The 25,095-nt window shown below is 41.0% G+C and overlaps 1 protein-coding gene across 2 annotated transcripts in view; it reads right to left on the reverse strand.

Annotated features, from left to right (window-relative positions):
• LOC117557364 (protein Hook homolog 2-like) overlaps positions 1-25,095 on the reverse strand; it is a 41,691-nt gene continuing 16,596 nt past the window's right edge. Inside the window, exons 9-23 of one of the 2 annotated variants that reach the window (XM_034233171.1) lie at positions 22,809-22,975; positions 21,821-21,961; positions 15,400-15,601; positions 14,946-15,056; positions 14,057-14,144; positions 13,018-13,084; positions 12,547-12,684; positions 9,308-9,395; positions 8,563-8,568; positions 8,397-8,431; positions 6,722-6,804; positions 5,579-5,682; positions 3,196-3,303; positions 3,038-3,109; positions 1-1,485 (exon numbers count right to left, since the gene is read on the reverse strand). In XM_034233171.1, coding sequence (XP_034089062.1) covers positions 1,357-1,485; positions 3,038-3,109; positions 3,196-3,303; positions 5,579-5,682; positions 6,722-6,804; positions 8,397-8,431; positions 8,563-8,568; positions 9,308-9,395; positions 12,547-12,684; positions 13,018-13,084; positions 14,057-14,144; positions 14,946-15,056; positions 15,400-15,601; positions 21,821-21,961; positions 22,809-22,975 — 1,539 coding nt within the window. In that variant the 3' untranslated portion in view covers positions 1-1,356. The remainder of the gene's footprint in view (positions 1,486-3,037; positions 3,110-3,195; positions 3,304-5,578; positions 5,683-6,721; positions 6,805-8,396; positions 8,432-8,562; positions 8,569-9,307; positions 9,396-12,546; positions 12,685-13,017; positions 13,085-14,056; positions 14,145-14,945; positions 15,057-15,399; positions 15,602-21,820; positions 21,962-22,808; positions 22,976-25,095) is intronic. The other variant, XM_034233172.1, reaches the window with a different exon arrangement.

Consider the following 25,095-nt stretch of genomic DNA (forward strand, 5'->3'; position numbering starts at 1 on the left):
TTTCTTATCGTACGATCCCATTTATTTGTAGTGCAAAAGTAGAACAGACAGGACTACAGATCTTCTTCTCAGACCCCTGTGTGAAGTATGCTTTAATCTACGAGACCTTTATAGGATTCAAACAAAACACACAACCTAAAACCCTTCAAATGTGCAGCAAAAGATAGTGACGTAACACTAGAAATATGAACTCAAACAGCAGTAGAAAAACGTCAAAACACAGCAGGATCTATGGGTCTACGTAGTCCATCGCACACACACTCACAGGGATGTAGATCAAGTCCAACAGTAGCTCTGATCTGGGACTAAAATGACTACATGAGGTGAAAACGGGAAAATTCAACGGTAGTAAATAAAGTGTTGGTATTAAAACCGTATCAGACTTCCTGTCAACACACATTTAAAATATTTCCAGCGTAGAGAGACATTTCCTTCCAGTTGATAGTGTCAATGAGGTCTAGCAGCGGTAAACAGCCATTAGCTGAGTCATTATTATTAGTGTTTTTATCATAATGGACTCCAGTGTATTCCAATGCCAATCAAGTCTAAAGTGCATTAAAAGGTCCAAACCCTCAAAACCCTGCTTCAATCTTTGGGGAGAGGGGAAGCGAATCAAAAAAAAAAAAAAAAAATGTCGAGAACATTAGTATGTAAAATATATGATACTTTAAAATGTTCATTCTCCACCATAGAGGGAGGTTTGTTTTCTTTGAGGCACTAAACAACGTCACTCTATATGAAAGTGCTTCGATGTATCTGTACGCACATTTTAACCAATTCTTATAATGAATTTTAGAGAGAAAATAGATCCAAAAAAGGGGTTAAAAAAGACTAAAGCCATCAACGCAACTTTTTCGAGCATCTTCAAATGAAAAAATCCAAACACATGATCAAGACGACAAAATAAAAGATGTACCAGTCTGTGTGGCTTTAAGTATTTTCAAGCCCTCATTATGGTAAATGTAAAAGCCCCTAATAACTCCTCTCTAGTCAAACATTCTTCAACTGTAACCTTAACAACTAGTTCACATTTCATCCTGTTCTAAAGCATAAAAGACTAAAAACAAACCATAAAGAAACAGGATAGTGTCCACGAGGCTACAGAGGAAATAAAAGTCACCTTAGAAGGTGATTCAGCCTCTTTTCAGGACTTTAAAACTCCATTTTAATCTGCTTCTAGGAGTTTATTCTGTGTCCTCCAGGGCTCCACAGAGAAATGAATCATCGTCGTACCATTGACAGCCAGCAGGGGGCAGCAGCAGCGTTGAAATCCTCTGAGGGGCAGAGATCCAGAGGAAATTAAGGCAAAGTTACGGGGAGTTCAGGTGCTTCTCCTGGTTCCTCTCAGTGTCCGTTTTATCTGGGGTGGTGTCGGATGAGGCCTCTCTTGGCGTTGGTGGACTGTCTCTGCTGAGCGAGGAAAGACATCGCCTGCTTAGACGGACCGAGACACTCCCCGGAGACTTTCTGATGCAACGCCATGCCCTGAGGAAGAAGAAGGGGGAATTTAGTGACTGTACTTTAAAGAGTCCTCTCCTGCTGCTGTTCAGGTGTATATCAGTATGTAGTGTCTCTACTTTAAAGAGTCCTCTCCTGCTGATGTTCAGGTGTATATCAGTATGTAGTGTCTGTACTTTAAAGAGTCCTCTCCTGCTGATGTTCAGGTGTATATCAGTATGTAGTGTCTTCACTTTAAAGAGTCCTCTCCTGATGTTCAGGTGTATATCAGTATGTAGTGTCTTTACTTTAAAGAGTCCTCTCCTACTGATGTTCAGGTGTATATCAGTATGTAGTGTCTCTACTTTAAAGAGTACTCTCCTGCTGATGTTCAGGTGTATATCAGTATGTAGTGTCTGTACTTTAAAGAGTCCTCTCCTGCTGATGTTCAGGTGTATATCAGTATGTAGTGTCTTCACTTTAAAGAGTCCTCTCCTGATGTTCAGGTGTATATCAGTATGTAGTGTCTTTACTTTAAAGAGTCCTCTCCTGCTGATGTTCAGTTGTATATCAGTATGCAGCGTCTTTACTTTAAAGAGTCCTCTCCTGCTGATGTTCAGTTGTATATCAGTATGCAGCGTCTTTACTTTAAAGAGTCCTCTCCTGCTGATGTTCAGGTGTATATCAGTATGTAGTGTCTCTACTTTAAAGAGTACTCTCCTGCTGATGTTCAGGTGTATATCAGTATGTAGTGTCTCTACTTTAAAGAGTCCTCTCCTGCTGATGTTCAGGTGTATATCAGTATGTAGTGCCTCTACTTTAAAGAGTCCTCTCCTGCTGATGTTCAGGTGTATATCAGTATGTAGTGTCTCTACTTTAAAGAGTCCTCTCCTGTTGATGTTCAGGTGTATATCAGTATGTAGTGCCTCTACTTTAAAGAGTCCTCTCCTGCTGATGTTCAGGTGTATATCAGTATGTAGTGTCTCTACTTTAAAGAGTCCTCTCCTGCTGATGTTCAGGTGTATATCAGTATGTAGTGTCTCTACTTTAAAGAGTCCTCTCCTGCTGATGTTCAGGTGTATATCAGTATGTAGTGCCTCTACTTTAAAGAGTCCTCTCCTGCTGATGTTCAGGTGTACATCAGTATGTAGTGTCTCTACTTTAAAGAGCGTGAGTTTTACAAAGTCATGTCACCATATTCCTGAAGTAAACAAAGGAGTTTCAGCTCTAAATCAAAACGTGTATTTTTTTGAAATGCATGAAAACTATAAAAACCCGTTGGGTCATCCTCATGTTTTTTCTGTACTCTTACGGCTCGTTGTGGACGTGCGTTGAAAGCTTCACCATTCACTTTGAATGGGGTCACGTCACTTTTTGCCGAACTGCATTGTGGGCAAAAGTTGAGCAATGTTCAACTTTTGAAGCCTCGGCAGAAGCGCCAGCCAATCGAATCATATGCCAGTACAAGATCTAGCCAATCAAACCGCTGCTTGTGTGTCAGGGGCGGGAGATTCATGTGATTGGTTGTTGGTCGAGTTTCAGACACGCCCGCCCGCAAGCTTCAACGCACGCCGCTGTGTGGACGGGCCGTTAGACTCACCATGTTGTACCAGGCGGTGATGATGAGTTTCTCTTCCTGGTCGTGTCGGACTCGGCTCTTCTCGTAGTCGTGCTGCAACACATCATCGTTCATTAGTCATTTATAAAAGCAGCTACACAGGGTTCATAGTTCATCTCTTGATGTCAGAGACTTCGTACCTCGAGGTGTTGGAGCTTCTTCTCTTTCTCCGTCAGCTGGTTCTTCAGAGCCTGAATCTCCGGAGCCTCGGGGCCCGGCTGCTGCTTCGGGTCCAGGGTTTTGATCACCTGAGAAACAATCACTTTATCACTTTATAGAGATGGCAAAGTACACATCCTTTACTCAAGTAGAAGTACAGATACTCGTGTTTAAAAATACTCGAGTAAAGAAGTTTAGTCAGTACTTTTACCAAAGTCAAAGTAAAGAGGCTTTGAAATGTACTTCCGTAAAAAGTACCCATAACTAGCAGCTGTTTTAAAAGAGTACCTGACCTCCCTTTATATTAATAGAACAATAATGTCATTGTTAGCTAATGAATGTTTCCATGCTGAACAACGGCAACGTTTTCATTGGTCCCTCTTCTTTAGAGAAGACCAGGAAATGATGGATACACAGATCGTGTTCAAATCAATAGGCACGCAAGAGGCGCTTTCACACTGCAGTACTTTTCCCACAAAGGTTCATGTGAACTTAGTTCATGTGAACTCTTTAGTTCGCATGAACTAAGTACAGATCGCGTTCACACTGGAAAAAGTCCCTGGGGGTGGATTAGGCAAATGAAGCCACTGACGTCACTTCTTCTTCTTCTGCTTTGGGTTTACTGGCAGGCCGCAAACCACTTCACGGCGTATACTGCCGCCCAAAGTCCCCGGCCGGAAGTCCCCGGAGTTGGGGACTGGCTTCAGTAGAAGCTGCTGGGACTCCCAGCAGCTTCTACTGAAGCCTTCCGAGTAAATCGCCAGAACGCCGACACCTCCTCATCTCCACCGCTCCCATGTTTTATTTTGTGTTGCCATAAGTTAGTCTCTCTGCGTTTCTGCGCTGGGCTAATGCTAATGCTAATAATGCTAATGCTAATAATGCTAATGCAAGGATAATAAAATGGCGGCTTCACAAAACTTTTTGGGAGTTTTACGGGGCGTGGTTTGCAATCCGCCCAGCCAATCAGAAATATAGCTCTTTTCTCACAAGAGAGAAGCACGAAAGTCCCTGCTCTCTAGCAGGGACTTTCGTGGGGGTAAAAAGGTCCACATGAACTAATTTTAGTACCGGCTCTTTTTGGTGTGAACGCGATAAAAGAGTTCACATGAACCTTTGTGGGAAAAGTACCGCAGTGTGAATGCGCCTCATGACTCTAAAGAATAATGATCACGCCACCAAACACACATTCAAACTAAAGGAACCAGCATGTTTGGAAAATGAGAGAAGTAGAAAGTACAGGTATTTGTGTTCAACATGTAAGAAGTAGAAAGTACAGGTATTTGTGTTCAACATGTGAGAAGTAGAAAGTACAGGTATTTGTGTTCAACATGTAAGAAGTAGAAAGTACAGGTATTTGTATTCAACATGTAAGAAGTAGAAAGTACAGGTATTTGTATTCAAAATGTAAGAAGTAGAAAGTACAGGTATTTGGGTTCAACATGTAAGAAGTAGAAAGTACAGGTATTTGGGTTCAACATGTAAGAAGTAGAAAGTACAGGTATTTGTGTTCAACATGTAAGAAGTAGAAAGTACAGGTATTTGTGTTCAACATGTGAGAAGTAGAAAGTACAGGTATTTGTGTTCAACATGTAAGAAGTAGAAAGTACAGGTATTTGTATTCAACATGTAAGAAGTAGAAAGTACAGGTATTTGTATTCAACATGTAAGAAGTAGAAAGTACAGGTATTTGTATTCAAAATGTAAGAAGTAGAAAGTACAGGTATTTGGGTTCAACATGTAAGAAGTAGAAAGTACAGGTATTTGTGTTCAACATGTAAGAAGTAGAAAGTACAGGTATTTGTGTTCAACATGTGAGAAGTAGAAAGTACAGGTATTTGTGTTCAACATGTAAGAAGTAGAAAGTACAGGTATTTGTATTCAACATGTAAGAAGTAGAAAGTACAGGTATTTGTATTCAAAATGTAAGAAGTAGAAAGTACAGGTATTTGGGTTCAACATGTAAGAAGTAAAAGTAAAAAGTCGTCAGAAAAATAAGTAGTAAAGTACTGATACCAGAAACATGTACTTAAGTGCAGTAACAAAGTATTTGTACTCCGCTACTTCCCACCTCTGATTATTTTTGCTGTATTATTATTTTAATTTGTATTCTATTTTATTTTAAATACTTCTTCGTCAAAATCTGGCGCCTACATTACCCATAATGCAACTGTTGGACCAACATATTAAGTCATACTTTTAAAAGGGAACAAAGTAAGATGGACCAGTCTTAGTTTTGTTAAAGCTTTAAATCTTCAGCCACACTTTAGTCCGTCTTTTTTCTACCGTCGATGTTTTAAGAGTTACTTTAGTGTTTGTTCAAACTGTAAATTATATTATGTGTAAATGTTGAGTTTCACTGACCGTCCTCGCCTTCTCCACATATCGTTTGTACCGCTCCTCCATCTGCTTCATGTCCGCGTCTTTCTTCTTCAGACTCTCCTGGAGCTCATTGATCTTTTTCAACACTGAGAGGGAGGAAAACAAACATCTGAATATAATCTCAAAGAGGCAGCCATTACAGAAATCTAAGAGTGTTAAGTGACATTATTAAGAATCTACTTGCATTCCCCTCAGTGTACACATCTGAATATTCCTTCTACTGTTGTGCTGTCTTTGTCATTTTCTTTATTTAAAGGTCTCCCATCATGCTGTTTTAGGCATACATTATGGGTGTCAGATATATAAAAACATGTCTATGTGTTTTTCTCAAAATACAAACAGATAATGCATTTTAGAAATCCCTCATACCCCTCTTTTGCAGCCCTGTTAGAGAAACGCGGATTTTGGGTCCTTAGCTTGAAGAAAATAAAGAGGAGGCGGAGCTAATGCCTGATCAGAATTATACCGGAGATAATATAAAGTTAAATTCTGCTGTGATAAAACGCCATCCTGTTCCAAACCACATCAAGGATTATTTCTGAAACAGTATGGAGCTCAAATGCTTTTTCTCTTGCGGGTCTATCACAAGGTGAGTTCCTTTTTATATTTCCTGCTTTTTTAAACACATGTGCTCTCCAGTACAGGTTAGCTCTGAGTGTTAGCGAGGCTGGCTAAAGTAAAAAACAAAGACGAGATTACATCCAAAACACGTCCGGCATTGTTTCTGATACAGAAACTTTCTGTGGGTCCACATTTCAGATATTACGTCATATTGGACTCAAATCTGGATCAGCTCCGTTGTTCCCCGTTTTTAGAGATTTGGGTACGGAGGAAAAGAGAGAGGGTTTTATTTTCTGACGCTGCGTGAGTTCCCGACACACCGGGGACACATGTTTATGTATAAAAGACATCATAAAGTGCATTTTGCATGAAGGGTCTCATTAAAGTTATTTCTTTTTGAGATTTCTTTACTTATATATTATTATTTTTAACATTTTACATCATTTATTTATACTTATTTTATTGCATGTGGAGAATGTGTTCCGTGTTTGGGATAAATAAAAAAATTAAAAAGGTACATATTGGCATCATGCTCCTTCTTGATTGTGTTAAGAAACTACTCACTCTTGCCGTCCACTTTGGGCTCCAGATCATCGATGACCTCTCTCTTCTTTTGCAGATCAGAGTGAGCTTCATGGAGCTTCTCTCTGAAACAGATACACAGCAGGAGAGAGAGTTCACTTTAGTTTGGTACAACATGGATAAATATTAGCCGCTTTCACACCAAGCGCTTTGCCGTACTTAGTGCCCAGCACTTAGTACCCCCATGGAACTAAGTGCAGATCGCGTTCACACCGGAATAAGTTCCCTGAGGGAAGATTAGTCAAATGAAGCCGCTGACGTCACTTCTTCTGCTTTGGGTTTACTGGCAGGCCGCAAACCACTTCACGGCGTATACTGCCACCCGAAGTCCCGGAGCCCGACTTTTGGCCACCCAAAGTCCTGAGTAAATCGGCAAAACGCCGACACCTCCTCATCACTCAATTTTTTTTTTTTGTGTTGCCATAAGTTAGTCTCTCTCCGTTGGTGCGCTGGGCTAATGCTAGGAAATAAAATGGCGTCTTCACAAAAACGAGTTTTACGGGGCGTGGTTTGCAATCCGCCCAGCCAATCAGAAATTGTAACCTTTTCCTCCCCACGAAAGTACCACCTCTCAGCAGGGACTAAAAAGGTTAGCAAAGAAAAGTTCTAGTTCCAGATCTTTTTGGTGTGAACGCAAAATCCCAGGAACTATCGGAACTATTCCGGGGAAAAGTACTCCGGTGTGAACGTGCCTATTGACCTTTAATTTGGTTGAGTGCTTATTTTTAAGCATCTTTGAGCACTGCGAAAAGCACTATATACATATTACATAATATTATTGATAAAAAAATGTAAGGTGTTTTTAGACTAGGTTAGTTTCTTATAAATAACTATAAATTGCCCTTCAATCGTGTTTTATTGTCAGAGTTTATCGATTTGTTTTATCTTCACGGTTACTGTATATTTTCTACTTTTTAAATCCAAAGTCAACGTTATTGTTAATCTCAAAATATGTTTGTACACAAGAGAAAGATCGAAATACTGTTTCCCACAGTCCCGAGGTATACAAAAACAAACACAAAAACACTCAATAATTTACAAAAAAACAAACACAAAATAATCGTTTACTTCAAGTAAGCAGGATATACATAAAACAGATGCACTTCTTTTTTTTTTTTTTAATGCTGCTTTAATTCTATTTTGAGATGTTTAAAATTCTACTATTGTTTATTTTTACTCTTTAATTTCTTCTTGTGTGCATTGCCTTGTTTTGTCGTTTTGCTGCTGCAACGCAAACATTTCCCAATTTTGGATCAATGATAAAGTACCGCTTAGTTAATTATTAATTGACACATTGATTGTTAATTGGCTTAATGATGTTGAAAGGATGATCATTTTGTATCACTTCTGTACTTGTTGGTTAAAGATGAGAAGTTGTTTTGTTTGTGTTTACTTGTTGTCTTTATTTGGCTATAGTGTTATTTGTTATTAATCACAAAGATATGCGTTACTCTATGACCTAAGAAGAAGGCGGGGTAGTAGTGTTAGTATTTCCGGTTCGTGAAGATCTTTGTGTTACCTTTTGAGTATTAAAAAGTGCTATAAAATATATATGTGTGGACCCAAGGAAGTAAAGCAAGCTAATGCTAATGGGGATGCTAATGCAGGTGCTCATGCTAATTAAAGAACATCTGGATGTAACAGTGGGTTTACTTACAGATGCTCCTCCAGCTTTTTCTTCAGTAAGGACGACTTCAAAAGGAGAAGAGAAAACGTATTAAACTCAAACTAAAAAACACAATGCTTTCTAATTTAAACACAAACACACATTGAAAGCTGGTAGCGAGTTGAATCATGGCCGGGTGTGGGAGGGCCGTACTTACGATGGCCTGATTTTGGCGGGAGATCGGAGGAGGCGACGCAGAGAGACAGAGAGGAACGTTAGAGTCAATCACCACGGCACACATGGGTTAAATACATTCCACACAACATGAACCAAACACTGCAACCGCTACTAAAACATGCCATGCATCCAGAGCTGCAACTACGGTACTTTAATCATCGAGTGATCCATTTTTTTTTTAGGTTCGTTGATTAATTGTTTGGTCTAAAAAAAAAGGCAGAAAATAGTGAAAAATGGCACAGTTTCTCAAAGTCCAAGGTGATGTCTTTAAGTGGCTTGTTTCCCAAAGAAAAACAAAAAAAAATATTCAGTTAAATATGAGAAAACGGAGACAATCAGCTGATTATCGGCTAAAAAAGTATTTATGCATGAAGAATGACTTCAGCTAGTTATTTTCTTGTTGAACACATATTTGATTAGTTGATTTATCATAGGATTCATTATGTGCCCGTATGTGGATAGTAGAAATAGATGGTACCATTTTTTAGCATTTTAAAAGCTTTAGACTGACATTTTATTACAATATTAAGACCTTATTTTAGATTATTTTAATACATTTGTCTTTTTTAGACTTGTTAAGTTTCTGCAGCATCTCCTGGTTGCAGCTGTGCATGCATCTGGTCAATCAGTTACACATTGTCAAGTGTTGTGCACACTGTCAATATTCTGTCAACAGGACATCAGAAAAGAGAGGAGAAAGGAGATGAGAATCTGTCTCCACTCACGTCCTCAGTTTTGCCGTCCTGATCGTGCAGAGCTTTCTGAAGCTCCTCGATCTGAGAACGCAGCTCTGAGATCTGCTGCTGGTCCAACCTGAGAGACAAACACCAGGGAGAGGAGACGATAGGGACAGAAAGAACATGTTTAAAGGAAACAAAAAGGACGAGTGTTAGTGTGGACATAGCAGCCAAGAAAAGGGAAGTAGATGGTGAACATAAACAGTCTTTAAGTTGATGCTGTGGGTGGAAAGATGTATGCAAAGTATCGGTTAGTTAGTGAGGGTTTGAATACCGTATGTACAATTTTTCAACATAATTCTCATTTCTACAATAGAGATGAGTACAATTAAAGAACAATATCTAATTGCGATTACTTTGACAGATATTGCGATATGACTCACGATATTGGAGGGGTTTATCAATTAGTCCTCATTATTGAAGGATGTATTAAACAAAGTCTGTCATCCATGTTGTGATTTTATTGTTTTTAAGTAGCTTTTCCTTAATGTTCTAGATTTTTTAAGTGTGTGTACTCCCTTATTTGACCAGTTTTGCAATATATACATGTTTTTTTTATGCATTTAATTTGAGTTATACAGGCAATTCTTCTTGTAAACTTCTGACTATGGGCATGTGATTTTCAAAGAGGCAGTTTGTTGATTCAGGAACATGAGAATATACAAAATATATATACATATGCAAAGTATCATGTGGGTCTCTGTACATTTTCCCCCCTCCACAACACTACTGGGTGATGATGATCCGGCTTCCCACACCCTGGTGTTGCAAAGGACACACACACACACACACACACACACACACACACACGCATCCCACCCACATGTCCACATGCCCACACAAACACACACAGTCGTGGACAATCTGGCTTTCTGCAGTCCCGCCCACACACACACAGTCCAGAGGGTGAGTTGACATTTAGGCAGATCTCACTCCCACCGGCAGCCAACAAGCAGCTTAATGAACACACACTGTGTTGTTGATGAACACACACACACACACACACACACTGCGGCGCCTCGCAGGGGAACGATCACTCAACACAACGAGAACTAGCACTGCATGTCCACAACACACCATGCTTGTGTACAATGAGGGTTGTGGAGGAACAGCTAGGACATTTGATTTAAGAAACACAAACTGATAACGTTATGACCCAGCAATAGCATTTAGGTCTTGTTTTCCAAGAGTTCCTATTCAACATTAACCGCCTTTAGCTTAGCGGTGGTGACGTGAAGTCATGTGACCGTGCTGTACTTCCTTTATAGCCCAACGTTAGCCACCTTTAGCTTAGCGGTGGTAACGTGAAGTCATGTGACCGTGCTGTAGTTCCTTTATAGCAGAGGTGTGGACTCGAGTCACCAATTTGATGACTTGAGACTCGACTTGACAAAATCACAAAACACTTGCGACTCGACTTGGACTTGAACACCAATGACTCGGGACTTGACGTGGACTTGAGCCTTCTGACTTGAGGTGACTTGATACTTTAATTCAGAGGTCTCCAACACGCCGATCGCGAGATGCCGCTAGAAGAGCAGACTCCCGTCGGGGAGTGCAGAATCTTCAGCCGCTCCTACTCTGGCTGAGAATCCTTGCAGGCAGGGACGGGTCTTTATTTAGCTGGGCCACCATGCGCCCAATCATATGCGAGGACACACTAGGATCATACCATTATGTGAAAGAAGGGTGGGGGGCACAGCAGGTGTAGTGGTACAGGCCAGCTGCACAGAGCGACGGGGAGACGGATTGAAATGCAAGAGCGTCGAAAAAAAGTCAAGAAATGAGCGAAAACTGAAAAAATAAGCAGCATCTGGCTGCTTTTCAATGATATTGGAGAAAGCAAAGCTGAGTGCAGGATTTGTAAAATGAAAATAACCTTCAGAGCAGGGTTTTCTTTTTTGGTAACCAGGATTTATTGTCAGAGGTGGGAGAAGTTCAGATCTTGTACTTTTTTTTTAGTTTAGGAATACTCGGTTACGATAAAAAGTACAAAAGTATTAGCATCAAAATATAGTTAAAGTACCACCTGCAGAGGGATCTAGATTCAGGTGTTCTCTTCCCTATAGAGCCCGCCTCGCTGCACATTATCCCTTGCATTAAGATAGATTGTGGGTCCCTCATAACATGTTGTACACAGTGGAAATAAACATTCTGGTTACCTTAACATCAGGGATCTTATACATTAAACTCCTTCTGAATCAAACCGTCACGGTAGCCTTACCTTACTGATCCCTCTTAAAATAGAAAAAAACACTTTACTTTACCAGCAGAGAGAAAATTGATTATTAAATTATGAATGTGACTAATAAAGAGCAGTTTGATTATTAAGTATTATTCTGTTGATCGATGTCATTACATTACATTTAGCTGACGCTTTTATCCAAAGCGACTTACAATAAGTACCTTCGACCAGGAAGATATAACCTTGAAGAAAACAGAATCATATAAGTACATCAGGTTTCATAGAGCCAAACATTTCAAGTGCTACTCAACTGGCTTTAGATAAGCCAGCCCTTTATTAGTATATAAGTGCTTTGTTAATAGTTCTATTGCTCGAAGTGGAGTCGAAAGAGATGGGTTTTAAGTCTGCGCCGGAAGATGTGCAAGCCATCTGCTGTCCTGATGTCAATGGGGAGCTCATTCCACCATCTTGTAGCCAGGACAGCAAACCCACGTGTTTTTGCTGATGGGAACTTGGGTCCCCCTCGCAGTGCGGGTGCAGCGAGCCGTTTGGCTGATGCAGAGCGGAGTGCACGCGCTAGGGTGTACGGTTTAACAATTTCCTGGATGTAGGAAGGGCCAGATCCATTCGCAGCATGGTACGCAAGTACCAGTGTTTTGAAGTGGATTCTAGCAGTTACCGGAAGCCAGTGAAGGGAGCGGAGGAGCGGAGTGGTTACATTACATTTGGTGAAAAGCACTTAATGACTTGTTTAAGACTCGTTTTGTCAAAGTTTAGGACTTGACTTGAACTTGCCCATCCTGACTTGAGACTTGACTCTGACTTGAGCGCAAAGACTTGAGACTTGACTCGGACTTGCAAAACAATGACTTGGTCCCACCTCTGCTTTATAGCCTATCGTTAGCTTTTAACTCCTGGATGTTTTGCTCTTGTCAGTGTTGTTGAGTCAAGTTGGTTACAGACATTTTTAGCAACATTGCCAGAAAACGGTCAGACACGTTGACCGGCACCAGAAACGTAGTCACACACTCTCTCTCTCTACCTGTTCTGAGTCTCCAGGGCGTTCTTGCTGCGCTGAGCCTCCTCCAGCTCGGCCTGAACCTCCACCACTCTCTGCCGGTACGTCTCCTCCTGAACACACAGCATCTTGTTCTCGCTCTGCAGACGCACCACCGTCTCCCTGGAGGAACAGAAGGAGAACAAGTCAATGAAAGGGGGGAGTAAGAAAGTGGAGGATAGATGAAATGGGAGTGTCGAGCATTTTTCAGACAACGCCCCGGCCAAATATACATGACATCTGTTGCTAAAGCACTGTTGAAGATAAATATAGGGCTGCTGATATCATGCATGAAGTTCCTCTGATACCAAATCTCTTTTAAAAGCAAAATCTAATTCTATGTTCATTTAAATACTGTTATTCTATTTTATCCTGTTGTCACACATTTTGGATTTAGCTTCCTAAATTTATATTTTATTTTTACACACACACACACACACACACACACACACACACTTGAGCTCAGTGGGCATGATCTCAGCTGCGAGGTTTCCCACGGTGACGTCGTTGTCACGCAGTCCTCCTGCAGAGAGAGAGATTAAATGTCAGCGGCTGATTCAATTAAGATAATTAAACAGCAGAATTAGACTTCACATACTGCTCCAAAGCTTTTACCTATATACTCTTCATGTATATAGAACAATTTGTACCTTTTAATAACATTTTAATTTAATTATAGATAGAGCAACTGTCACAAAACCCAATTTCTGATTCATTAAAGGTCACCTATCATGCTATTTGTAGGCAATAGCATAGGTCTCAGATATATACAAATATATAAAAAACATGTCTATGAAGTGTTTTGCTCAAAATACCAAACAGATCACCCATTCTAGCCATGCCTCATATCCCTCTGTTTCACTTCCTGTTTCAAAAGTGCTGATTTGGGTATAAAGCTTTAAAAAATAAAGAAGGAGGGGTCGGAGCTCATGCGGGACCCAGCAGCTACTGTCTAAACTAAATACTGAGGTGATGAAACGCCATATCATGGATTATCAAGGATTCTTTCTGAAACAGTATGGAGCTCAAAGACTTTCTCTCTTGCCAGTCTCTTGCCAACAAGGTGAGTTCCTTTTTACTTCCTGCTTCTTCACACACATGCTCTCCAGTACAGGTTAGCTCTGAGTGTTAGCGATGCTAATGTAAACACCGACCATATTACGTCCAAAACAGTCGGGCATTGTTTCTGATAGCAACTTTCTCATAGGGCCGTGGGTCCACATTTCAGATATTACGTCATATCGGACGCAAATCTGGATCAGCTCCGTTGTAGCCCCGTTTTTAGAGATTTGGGTACGGAGGAAAAGAGAGAGGGTTTTATTTCCTGACGCTGCGTGAGTTCCCTGACGCACCAGGGACACGTCTGTATGTATACAAGACATCAACAAGTGCATTTTGCATGATAGGTTCAGTATTATGATTCAGAAAATGTAAAAATAAAACCTTGACTAAAACCCAATCAACCGCCTCACATCCAAGTAAAATGACAACTCACCTGATCCACTGAGACCTCTCTGCTGGACCTGAGCACACCTCAGCTCATCGTTTGTCTCCCGCAGTGTGTCTCTCTCCGAGATCAGACGCTGAGGAGGGACAAAAACACACATTTCAACTTCAATTCTCAATAAATATGATGAGGAAATTGCTATACATAAGGAATTACAGAGACCAAATCCATTCTTTGATGTATATGTACTCATAACAAGTTGAATATTAAAGCTATGCATGAATAAAATGCCATATGGAAGACATTTCTTATTCTTATAATTTGAACCGATTGGTCCATCATACCAGTTGATTAGTGTACATTTTAGATTTAAACTTAGGGCAGTAATTGGGGGAAATCTGATTTACATAGAACCCCATGGAGCATCAAGTTTCTCTTTATTGAGACTCACACTAGCTACAAAGCAAATTTACACTTGATTTGAGCGCGGTACGTATTTTTTAATTACTCCCACGCGTTACTGAGGACATTAATCACTCCTGTCAGATTGCAGAAGGTGCTACAGGACGTGGGAGTTCACTGAAGAATAGAGATCTGCCCGTCAACAATTCCTCACATGAAAAGCTTTTTACTGACATTATTCCAGGCATCTTCATAAAACAGTGCTAACTTACAAATGCTGACTTGCATCTGGATTTTAGGACTCATTCCTGCACCAAAATGTCTCGTTTGAATTGACTGAGGAGTGAAGGCTTTCTCACAAACTCAAGTTGGTCGTAGAACAAATCGTTAACATTTGTTCAGCGTTAACCACGGACAATCGGACATTATTTCAGGCATCTCACCAAAACCCATTGGCTTCGAGACGACAAAGCTGCTGATCTATTTCTAGGTGTGAGGACTCATTCCTGCACCCCTCTACAGATCTTTGACTCACTTCCTTCTCCTTCAGCAGTGCGTCATACTTGTCGTGGAGGTTCTTGTACTCAAACTGCCACTTCTCAGCTTTCATGGCCTCTGCAGAGTGCTTGGTGTGAAGCTCTTGGGCCTGAAAGTCACAAAGCATAGTGTCGTTCATATAATCATTTCAATTATATCTTATACTCCGATTGCCTTTTACTCGTTTAAATAGTATTTTTAATCCTATATGTGTTTAACAGAGACATATGTTTAGGATTGACCTTTCAGGAAGGGCAAAAGGTGGATTTGCAAATGGTTAAAGGACTGGTGTGGTTTAATGGTGGGGATGTTTAGATGATGCCTAAGAGAAGTGATGGGTGGGACCAGTTGGATATTCTCTCTACTATATAGTGTGACTCTAAGCTGTGTTCTGGATGCAAAGCCATGTTATCCTCGAGGATGAAGTGGCTCCCCCCTGTCCCCTCCCTCACCTGTCTCTTGTAGGTGTCCAGCTGGTTTCGGACAGCGTTGGCTCTCCTCAGCTCCTCCTCCAGCTCACAGGTGCGCTGCATGTAGACGGTGTTCCTCTCCTCCAGGAGGCGCACCTGTCTGCGCAGATCGCCCAGGTCCTCCAGCTTCCTCTTGTACGTTTCCACCAGAGACTCCAGCTGGTTCACCCGGTCCGACGAGTGCCTGAGGGGAGAGGGGGGGAGAGAGAGGGGGAGAGAGAGGGGGGACAGAATAAGAAATCATTTATTCGTAGCACAGTGGGGGATTGTAGCATCTTATTTCCACGTATAATACTATGACTTTTTTCATTTGTTTAAAACCAATGTTTCCCCTATATTCAGCTGCGCCGCCGCTAAAATATGCCACCCTTTTTCATTTTTGATTGTTTGTTATGTGGATTTGCAGGCCTTGTGCTACTGTATGTTCAATAGAAGTGTATTTTTGCTAAATCTTGAGACATTTAGGACAGAGGGCGACTCTGGCTGCGAGGGAGTGCGGTCGTCTTTCAACCAGAAGGTTGTGGGTTCGATCCCAGCCCGTGCAGCCAACATGTCGATGTATCCTTGGGCAAGATACTTAACCCTGAGTTGCTCCCGATGGCATGGCCAACGGTGTGTGAATGTGTGTGAATGTTAGGTCCTAGAGCAAGTGGTACTGCTCTGTATGAATGCGTGTGAATGGGTGAATGACATGTAGTATGTAAAGCGCTTTGAGGGGTCGTAAAGACTGGATAAAGCGCTATATAAGTACAGTCCATTTACCAAGACATTGCCACTGTATGTACTGGCAGGGCCTAGTACTAGGACGCCAGATCTGGGGGGCGCTGTGCTGGTAGCTCTGGGAGGGGAAAAAACATTTTTGACCGTTGGTGCTCATCCTAATTTTCTGCCTTGATGTAACAACATTCATAGTTAAGTAAATGTAACACCCTTTTCACCCCGGTTACACTTTTCATTTGCCCTGTACGATGGGCGCTGTAAGTGATGAAAGTGGGGGATCAGGCGCCTGCAGCTCACAGCCAAAGTGCGAGCGTGGGAGCGAGAGAGCGAAGGAGAGAGAGAGAGAGGGCGCATCGGTACCGGCGCTGTTGTTATTAGAATCTGGTGCTAGCTGCTCTAACGGATATAAGAAGATGTTTCTACAACCAGGGTGGAGGAGAGCTCACCTGTCAGACTGAGAGGCTCAGTGAGGTAAAGGACTCTTGAGTGTTTAGATAGTTAATCTTAGTCCAAGTTATCTCAGTGGGTCTCTGGAAATATGTGTATTTCCAAGGCACTCCTTTAAAATTATTAGGATAAATAAAAACAGGTTTGAAATCATTCCAATGTATACTATAGGACGGTAAACCAAAAATATCGTTTTAAGTTGGAGAGATCTTTTTCATATGGGTGTTTTAGAGTTGTACCCCCTAGATCAGGTCTCTAGTAATTGTGTGCTCAAAGTGCACCAGATTGAAGCATTTTACTTTAAAATGTTAAAAAAAAATCTTCCCTGGGGGGGGGGGGGGGGCATACCCCCGGATCCCCCTAGAGGATGTGACGTCCACCCCCCAATTAAAACAAGTTCATACAATACTGAATACATTTGAAGCCATTTTGACGTATATTACCTATGTTAATAAGTTTCTGTTTTTCAAATCAAATCAAGTTTTATTTATATAGCACATTTATAAACGATTTTTGGTCGAGCCAAAGTGCTGTACATATAATAAAAATAGCCTACAGTAGAGACACTTTACAGCTACTGTAATACAATAGCACAGATTGTTCAGAATATCAGTATGAGAAAAAAACGACACCGTCTATCCTGAGACCATCACATCGTACAAGGGAAAACCCACAGTTTTGTAGTGTATTGTCTTTTGTAGAGATTTTTCATTTAATCTTTATATAAAACCTCGCCTAGGGCAGCAAATTGGCTAGAACCGGCCCTGGTACTAGGCCTCAAGAGCCTTTCTTGTGCTGGCAGACACATAGAAACAAATTGGCGGGGCGCACTTCGCACACACTAAAAAAATTCCACGCGCTCCACGCTCACCACGCTCACATTATGATGGGCCCACGTGCCTTAGCACCGCTGCTATGACTCCATCCTAGGGGAAACACTGAAGACTTAATGCCTTTTTTCTGTTTCTTTTGTATTAACCTTAGAAGCCAGACATAATATCAGTCAGGTTTATTGTAGATTGCGAAAAGACAATTTCTTATAGTATAAATAAAGTAGCGGCCTATGTTGACTGCCATTTGGATCCTAAGCAGCCGGTGTAGTCAAGTATAAATCCTGAATACAATGAAAACGAATATATCCATATATTGGTATACATCAGGGGTGTCCACACTTCTTCCACCGAGGGCCACATACAGATAAATATACGAAGGACTGGGCCACTCACTAGAGGTATATCGCCTCATAAGTTCAGTTATAAGTTAGCAAAATCAATCAAATGCAGGTAAATTATGCTTGTGAGTGTTGGCAGCTCAAGCTTGTTATGTAAATAAGTCATTGTCAACTTAGATTTGTTAGAAAATGTTAACAACTTTAATTGACTGAATTTATTTGAAAAGTGGTCTTATTTATTAACACGTGAATACTATTGTGTAATATATTTTTTAATCTATAGTTAAGAAGTACAACATAAGACAAGCACAAGTTTCATTGGTGGGCCGTATTACACTTTTTTAATTCGCTGAGGGCGGATTCAAAATGGTCCGCGGGCCGTAGTTTGGACACCCCTGGTATACATTTTCCATAAAAGAAAACCAATGTTCTTAAACTTAATAAATACAGCGTGTCGGCTCAGAGCAGCCAGAGGTATCCAGAGAGGGACCAGGGAGCAGACAGCCACTGCTGCCCTGCCTCAATGGGGTCACTTTAGCACTGGAATGGAACCAAGAGCTCCTACTGAAGAAGAGCCAGATTACGAACAGTGCGGTTTTTTCAGTTGTTTTTTTACATGGCATACTTTTTTGAAAAAAATACTACACTATTCATTTTTCTGTTGTTGACATTTCTGACTTTTTAAAATGTATTTTCAACATACTTTTTGACGCACGATACAACTTTTGGAGGATATTTTCAACATAATCTAAATATACTTTTTCTGATGTATTCGGCACTTTGCTATGATTTCGACTTCAGATACTATACCTAGTTTAAAGGGGACCTATCATGCAAAATGCACTTTTTTATGTCTTTTATACATAAACATGTATCAGGGAACTCACGCAGCGTCAGGAAATAAAAGCCTCTCTTTTCCTCCGTACCCAAATCTCTAAAAACTGGGCTACAACGGAGCTGATCCAGATTTGCGTCCGATATGACGTAATATCTGAAATGTGGACCCACGGCCCTATCAGAAAGTTTCTATCAGAAACAATGCCCGACTGTTTTGGACGTGATATGGTCGGTGTTTACATTAGCATCGCTAACACTCAGAGCTAACCTGTACTGGAGAGCATGTGTGTGAAGAAGCGGGAAATAAAAAGGAACTCACCTTGTGGTATAACCGGCAAGAGAGAAAGCCTTTGAGCTCCAAACTGTTTCAGAGAGAATCCTTGATAATCCATGATATGGCGTTTCATCACGGCAGCATTTAGTTTAGACAGTAGCTGCCGGGTCCCGCATGAGCTCAGACCCCTCCTTTTTTTTTTTTAATCAATTTTTTACCCCAAATCAGCACTTTTGAAACAGGAAGTGAAACAGAGGGATATGAGGCATGGCTAGAATGGGTGATCTGTTTGGTATTTTGAGCAAAACACTTCATAGACATGTTTTTTATATATTTGTATATATCTGAGACCTATGCTATTGCCTAAAAATAGCATGATAGGTGACCTTTAAACACTGACTTTTTTGACACATATGTTTTTATACAGATTCAGTATACCATGAATTCTGACTGATATTTCTCGACATGACTTTTACATAGAAAAGGAAAAAAACGGGAACATGTACTTTGTTACAGCAAAGGGACACGGCAGATAATAGGTACAAATACTATTAGTAAACTAAGATAATAAACAAAACAAACTCACGTTAATAGAATAAAAATAACTACACATGATAAAAACAACAGCCTTATGAAAGTAAAGTTGAATTAGCAGCCAGTAATAACTCTAAGTGTTTATTACACATTTGATACAACCAAGTAAACAAACACATTGCTCTGAAAAACAACTTGTGCTCGAACACAATGGCCTCGTCTGGATTTGTTTTTAACTGGTGAAAAAATAAATAAAATGATAAATCACCAACTCTGACGCAGGACGGAGTCAATGCATGAAATTCATATTCTCAAGACAGCTGTCAGAGGAGCGAGCGGTCTGTGTGTGGGCAGAGTGGGAGTTGTTTCTGAGAGTGTAAACTGATAATAGATGAACTACTGCTTCAGAGGGAGAGCATTGTTCAAACCCTCTGAACAAATAAACTAACAAAGTTTTACTTTGTTTTCCAATACTTTTGTACTTTCTTTCCTTCAGCTAGGGAGGATTTAAGACACCTACCCTGTGGGATCGAATGAGAATTACTAACTGTTCCTAGTTAAATGGTAATAACTTGAAACAGTGACGCTTACTGGTGTGTTTTTGAATAGTTTTTGGACAACAAATGCACTCTTTTGCACAGATGAGCTAGCTACAGGTAAAAGTTGGTAAAGAGATCAATCATTGTTGGTTTCAGTCCTAGCTTTTTGCTAGGGATGCTCCGATCGCCGGAATCAGTATCGGCCGATACCGATCCGATCGAGTGGGTGGGGCCTATGGGGATCTTCCATTTAAAGTGATGTTTAAAACTCAGTTAGTGGGGCTCATTCACTGGCGCTTCCACAAACAACAACCAACATAATTATTACATTCAAATGAAGTACATTATTCAAGTTTACATTAACTTTGGAGAATAACACGGGAGAAATGAGTGGAAGCGCTCTCTCCCCCTCTCTCCTGACAGCATCTCATGCAGCTCGCTGATCCAGTAACGAGTGACCCGACAGTGAAGAATAAATATATGTATAACTAGTAGGGCTGTCAGTCGATTAAAATATTTAATCGCATGATTGTCCATAGTTAATCGCAAATTAATCGCACATTTTTTATCTGTTCTAGATGGATATTTTTCAAGTTTTTAATACTCTTAACATATGAGTGGACAAATATGCTTTATATGTTTGTTTATTATCATTTGAACAATGACAAATTCTCATGAATATTAAACACACACACTCTGAACATTACAAATATTCGCCTCAATTCAACATGGAACCTCTCTCATACAATACAAAGTGTGTGTGTGTGTGTGGAGACACTGTGATGGATCATTGGAGCTATGTGCAACTCAAGGCATATGCTCGAACGGGAGCTGCCTGGACGCTGCAATCATGTTGCGCACTATCCGTGCTGAGTGTGCTGACTTTTCGTACAATGTCCCACTGTCTGGCTTCCTGCATAAAGTCAAGTGCTCGGCGCAGTTGTCGGCGAAATGTCGCTCCTCTGTTTTCATTGAAACAGCTCCTTATATCCGTTAGCGCAGCTAGCTAGCACTAGATGCTAACAACAACAACAGCACACCCTCCCGGTCCTCCCAACAGCCAGTCGGTGCCTGCGGGTGAGCGTGGAAGTGTGGTCTGCCACAAGCGGGCGGCAGGAGCGGGGCTGTCAGCATCAGCTTGTAGATGGTATTTTAAACTCGATGCGCTCTGAAACTACGGGGCGGCCGAGGACAACAAATACACTTGCGTTAATCGCGTTAAAATAATTAGTGGCGTTAATCTTTTTTTGCGTTAACGCTTTATTAGCGCGTTATTAGCGCCTTATTAGCGCGTTAACTTGACAGCCCTAATAACTAGTTTAGCTAGTTCCAGAAGTAGATAAAATAGCTAAGTGTGTTAAGTCTAACTCTTAGTGTGTGTGTTGCTCCGCTCACCGGTCCGTCACAGTGGGCGGAGCTGCAGGATTTCTGCTTCACAAACGTTGCATACCGCTATTTTATTGTCATTTTCGGACACCTTAAAATACTGCCAGACTGGTGAAGCCATTTTGGCGAGCTTTTTTTGCCGTGCACAGAGAAAAGTTTCATGTATTTTTACGTCATGCGATCGGCTCTCGCGATCGGCATTTTTAGAGAGCACCGATCGATCGGCAGAGAGTGAGTATCGGCCGATATTGATCGGCGGCCGATCGGAGCATCCCTACTTTTTACTTTAAAAACCATAAAGTGGTTTTTATATGTGGAGGTTATCCTGCTAATCAAAACATGCAATAGTCGTGCGTTAGCCACAGAGATTACTTTCCATAATATTCAGAAAACCACGATAATTCCTATTGGCTTTTTGTTGGGGAACCTTTGTAATGTTAACTTCTGGATCGGCCTACAAGCACACGTCATCAGAGGATGGAAGTCTGCTCTCACCTGAGGATGTCCATCTCGTCTTTGAGCGACTGGGCTTCCTGAGCCAGGCTGGTCAGATCCTCGTTTCTCTGCTGCAGATCGACCACCTCTCGCTCCAGGATCTCTGATCGCACCCGAACATCATCTCTGCTGTTCTCCAGTCTGACAAACAAAAAGATACCAGAGCAGTTTGTAGTACTTAGTTGTTACTACTACTACTACTACAGTAAAGTTTGTGTTTCTACCTGTTGGGAAAATAGTGAATGTCCTCTTCCAATATGAGAGTAACATGATAACAAAGGTATCCCAACTGTAGCTGTGAACATGACAGGATGTATGATTACCTAGAAGAGCATCAGGACTGTTTGAGGCATATGATAGCTATGTGATTAACATGATGATTCAGCCTCTATGGAGAGAGACGTATGACAAGCATGCTCATTTCTGACGTGGAGCTAATCTGAAGTAAACATTGAATACTGCTTTCTATTCCTCCATCTTGTGACTGTGTGACTCCCTCTCTTGGATATCAGCATGTGAAGGACACTGTTAAGGAACTAGTTGATGCTCTGTCACAAATACATGGATCCTGAGGTTGAAGCTCAAGCCGGTGACGAGTGATTATTAAAATGTTTAAGTATTCAGAAAAAGTCAGATTTTTGAGAATCTTTTGAGAAAAGGTCAGAATCTTTAGATTTTTGAGAAAGTCATTTTGAGATTTTTTTTTTTTAAATCAGATTTTTGAGAAATCATTATTTTGAAAAGTTTGAGAAATTTCATTTATTTTTTTTTATAGCAAAAGTCAGATTTTTGAGAAAGTCAGAATTGTTCCGATTTGAGAAAAATTCATAATTTTGAGATTTTTGTGAAAAAGTCAGAATTGTGAGGAAAAATACCAACAAATTCTCTTTTTTTGTTTTGACTACTTCCATTCTTGAGAGGATCAGAAATACATGGATCCTGAGATTGAAGCTCAAGCCGGGGACGAGCGATATTTTTCTAACAGTACCTGTAGTTTTCCTCCTGCAGCTGCTCCATCTGACTCTGAAGCAGCAGAAGCTTCTTTCCGGTGATGGCGGTGGTCGATACGTCCACAGAGTCGCAGAGAAGCAGCTTCTCCTTCAGGGAGCGAGACTCCGCCTGCAGGGACGACTTCTCCTCCAGAGCCACCGACAACTTTAGTATAAAAAAGTATAAAAGAAAGAGAGGATAGTGTCAGAAAAATACAGAGTTTAAGAAAAAGAGTTTCCTTGAAATAAAAACATGACAGATCCAGCGTATTAAGAAAACAACATCCACTGATACACAACTCACCACTCGTCATGCTTAGAGGAGCTCGAACACATGCTTTGTTCTCATTTCACATGCTCAGTTATCAGAGTCAAGTTAGTCAGCTGGTGTCGGAACAGGACTTTCTCAATAGTGAAATTGTTAGCGTTAGCCTCAGGGTCAGAAAGCAGACGCTCAGTATATAAATAGATGAATATGCACAGCTCGTTAAACTTTAGTAATACTGGTTACAGGGCTTGGTGAGTATTATTATTATTACTCTACTTTAAAGAGTCCTCTCCTGCTGATGTTCAGGTGAATATCAGTATGTAGTGTCTCTACTTTAAAGAGTCCTCTCCTGCTGATGTTCAGGTGTATATCAGTATGTAGTGTCCCTACTTTAAAGAGTCCTCTCCCGCTGATGTTCAGGTGTATATCAGTATGTAGTGTCCCTACTTTAAAGAGTCCTCTCCCGCTGATGTTCAGGTGTATATCAGTATGTAGCGTCTCTACTTTAAAGAGTCCTCTCCTGCTGATGTTCAGGTGTATATCAGTATGTAGTGTCTCTACTTTAAAGAGTCCTCTCCTGCTGATGTTCAGGTGTATATCAGTATGTAGTGTCCCTACTTTAAAGAGTCCTCTCCCGCTGATGTTCAGGTGTATATCAGTATGTGGTGTCTCTACTTTAAAGAGTCCTCTCCTGCTGATGTTCAGGTGTATATCAGTATGTAGTGTCCCTACTTTAAAGAGTCCTCTCCCGCTGATGTTCAGGTGTATATCAGTATGTAGCGTCTCTACTTTAAAGAGTCCTCTCCTGCTGATGTTCAGGTGTATATCAGTAGTATGTAGTGTCTCTACTTTAAAGAGTCCTCTCCTGCTGATGTTCAGGTGTATATCAGTATGTAGCGTCTCTACTTTAAAGAGTCCTCTCCTGCTGATGTTCAGGTGTGTATCAGTATGTAGTGTCTCTACTTTAAAGAGTCCTCTCCTGCTGATGTTCAGGTGTATATCAGTATGTGGTGTCTCTACTTTAAAGAGTCCTCTCCTGCTGATGTTCAGGTGTATATCAGTATGTGGTGTCTCTACTTTAAAGAGTCCTCTCCTGCTGATGTTCAGGTGTATATCAGTATGTGGTGTCTCTACTTTAAAGAGTCCTCTCCCGCTGATGTTCAGGTGTATATCAGTATGTAGTGACTACATACTGATATACACCTGAACATCAGCAGGAGAGGAAACCAGAGCCCAGTCTGCTCTGATTGGTTAGCTGGCCGGCTCGGTTGTGATTGGTCAACTGCTTAGAGATGTCCCGCCCCTTAGCCGGTCATGTACAATGTGTTGGAGCACTAGCCAATAGGAGTGTTACATAGTGCATTTGCAGACTATTTACATGCACACAAACCTATAGAACACACTACAATAAATGGACATAATGGGGCCTCTTTAAGATGTTAGGCAAGCTGGCATTCCAATATTAAAAAAGGGGGGCGTTTATTCTCACCTGTTGTACATCGTTCCAGTTTGAAACCCTTCACTGAACTTTAAAGACAGATTGCATGCTTTAGCAGGAACAGTAAATAGCTTTCAAAGCAACAGGCATGACTAATCCCTAATGCGTGGGCTATGAAGTAAACAAACAGGTGGGCTGGGAGCAGGACAAATTATTGTTGGCTCCCGCTCCATCCCGAGGTAATGTGTCACTTTTATCTTGGTGTTATGCAACTATTGACTACATCTTTAAAAAACACACAAAATTAGTCCTTGTTCAGTCAGTGGTGGAAAAACAAGGCATGGGAACACAAACAAAGACTCAGGCGGGGAATCAATAAGAGCCAGAACACACACGTTCAACAACATGCTGCAAAAGCACAGCAACACTGGGCCGTAAAAGGATCTGAAGTGCGGTGTATCAAAGCAGAAATTGTTGTATTTTACTCCAAACAGCACAAAGTAGTTTGGCACCGACAAATGGATTATAAAACATACCCAAGCACCAAAAGGCTTTCTTAAGTTAGAATCCTTAAGAGGTT

Source organism: Gymnodraco acuticeps, unplaced genomic scaffold (assembly GCF_902827175.1).
Source record: "Gymnodraco acuticeps unplaced genomic scaffold, fGymAcu1.1, whole genome shotgun sequence".
Taxonomy (NCBI): domain Eukaryota; kingdom Metazoa; phylum Chordata; class Actinopteri; order Perciformes; family Bathydraconidae; genus Gymnodraco; species Gymnodraco acuticeps.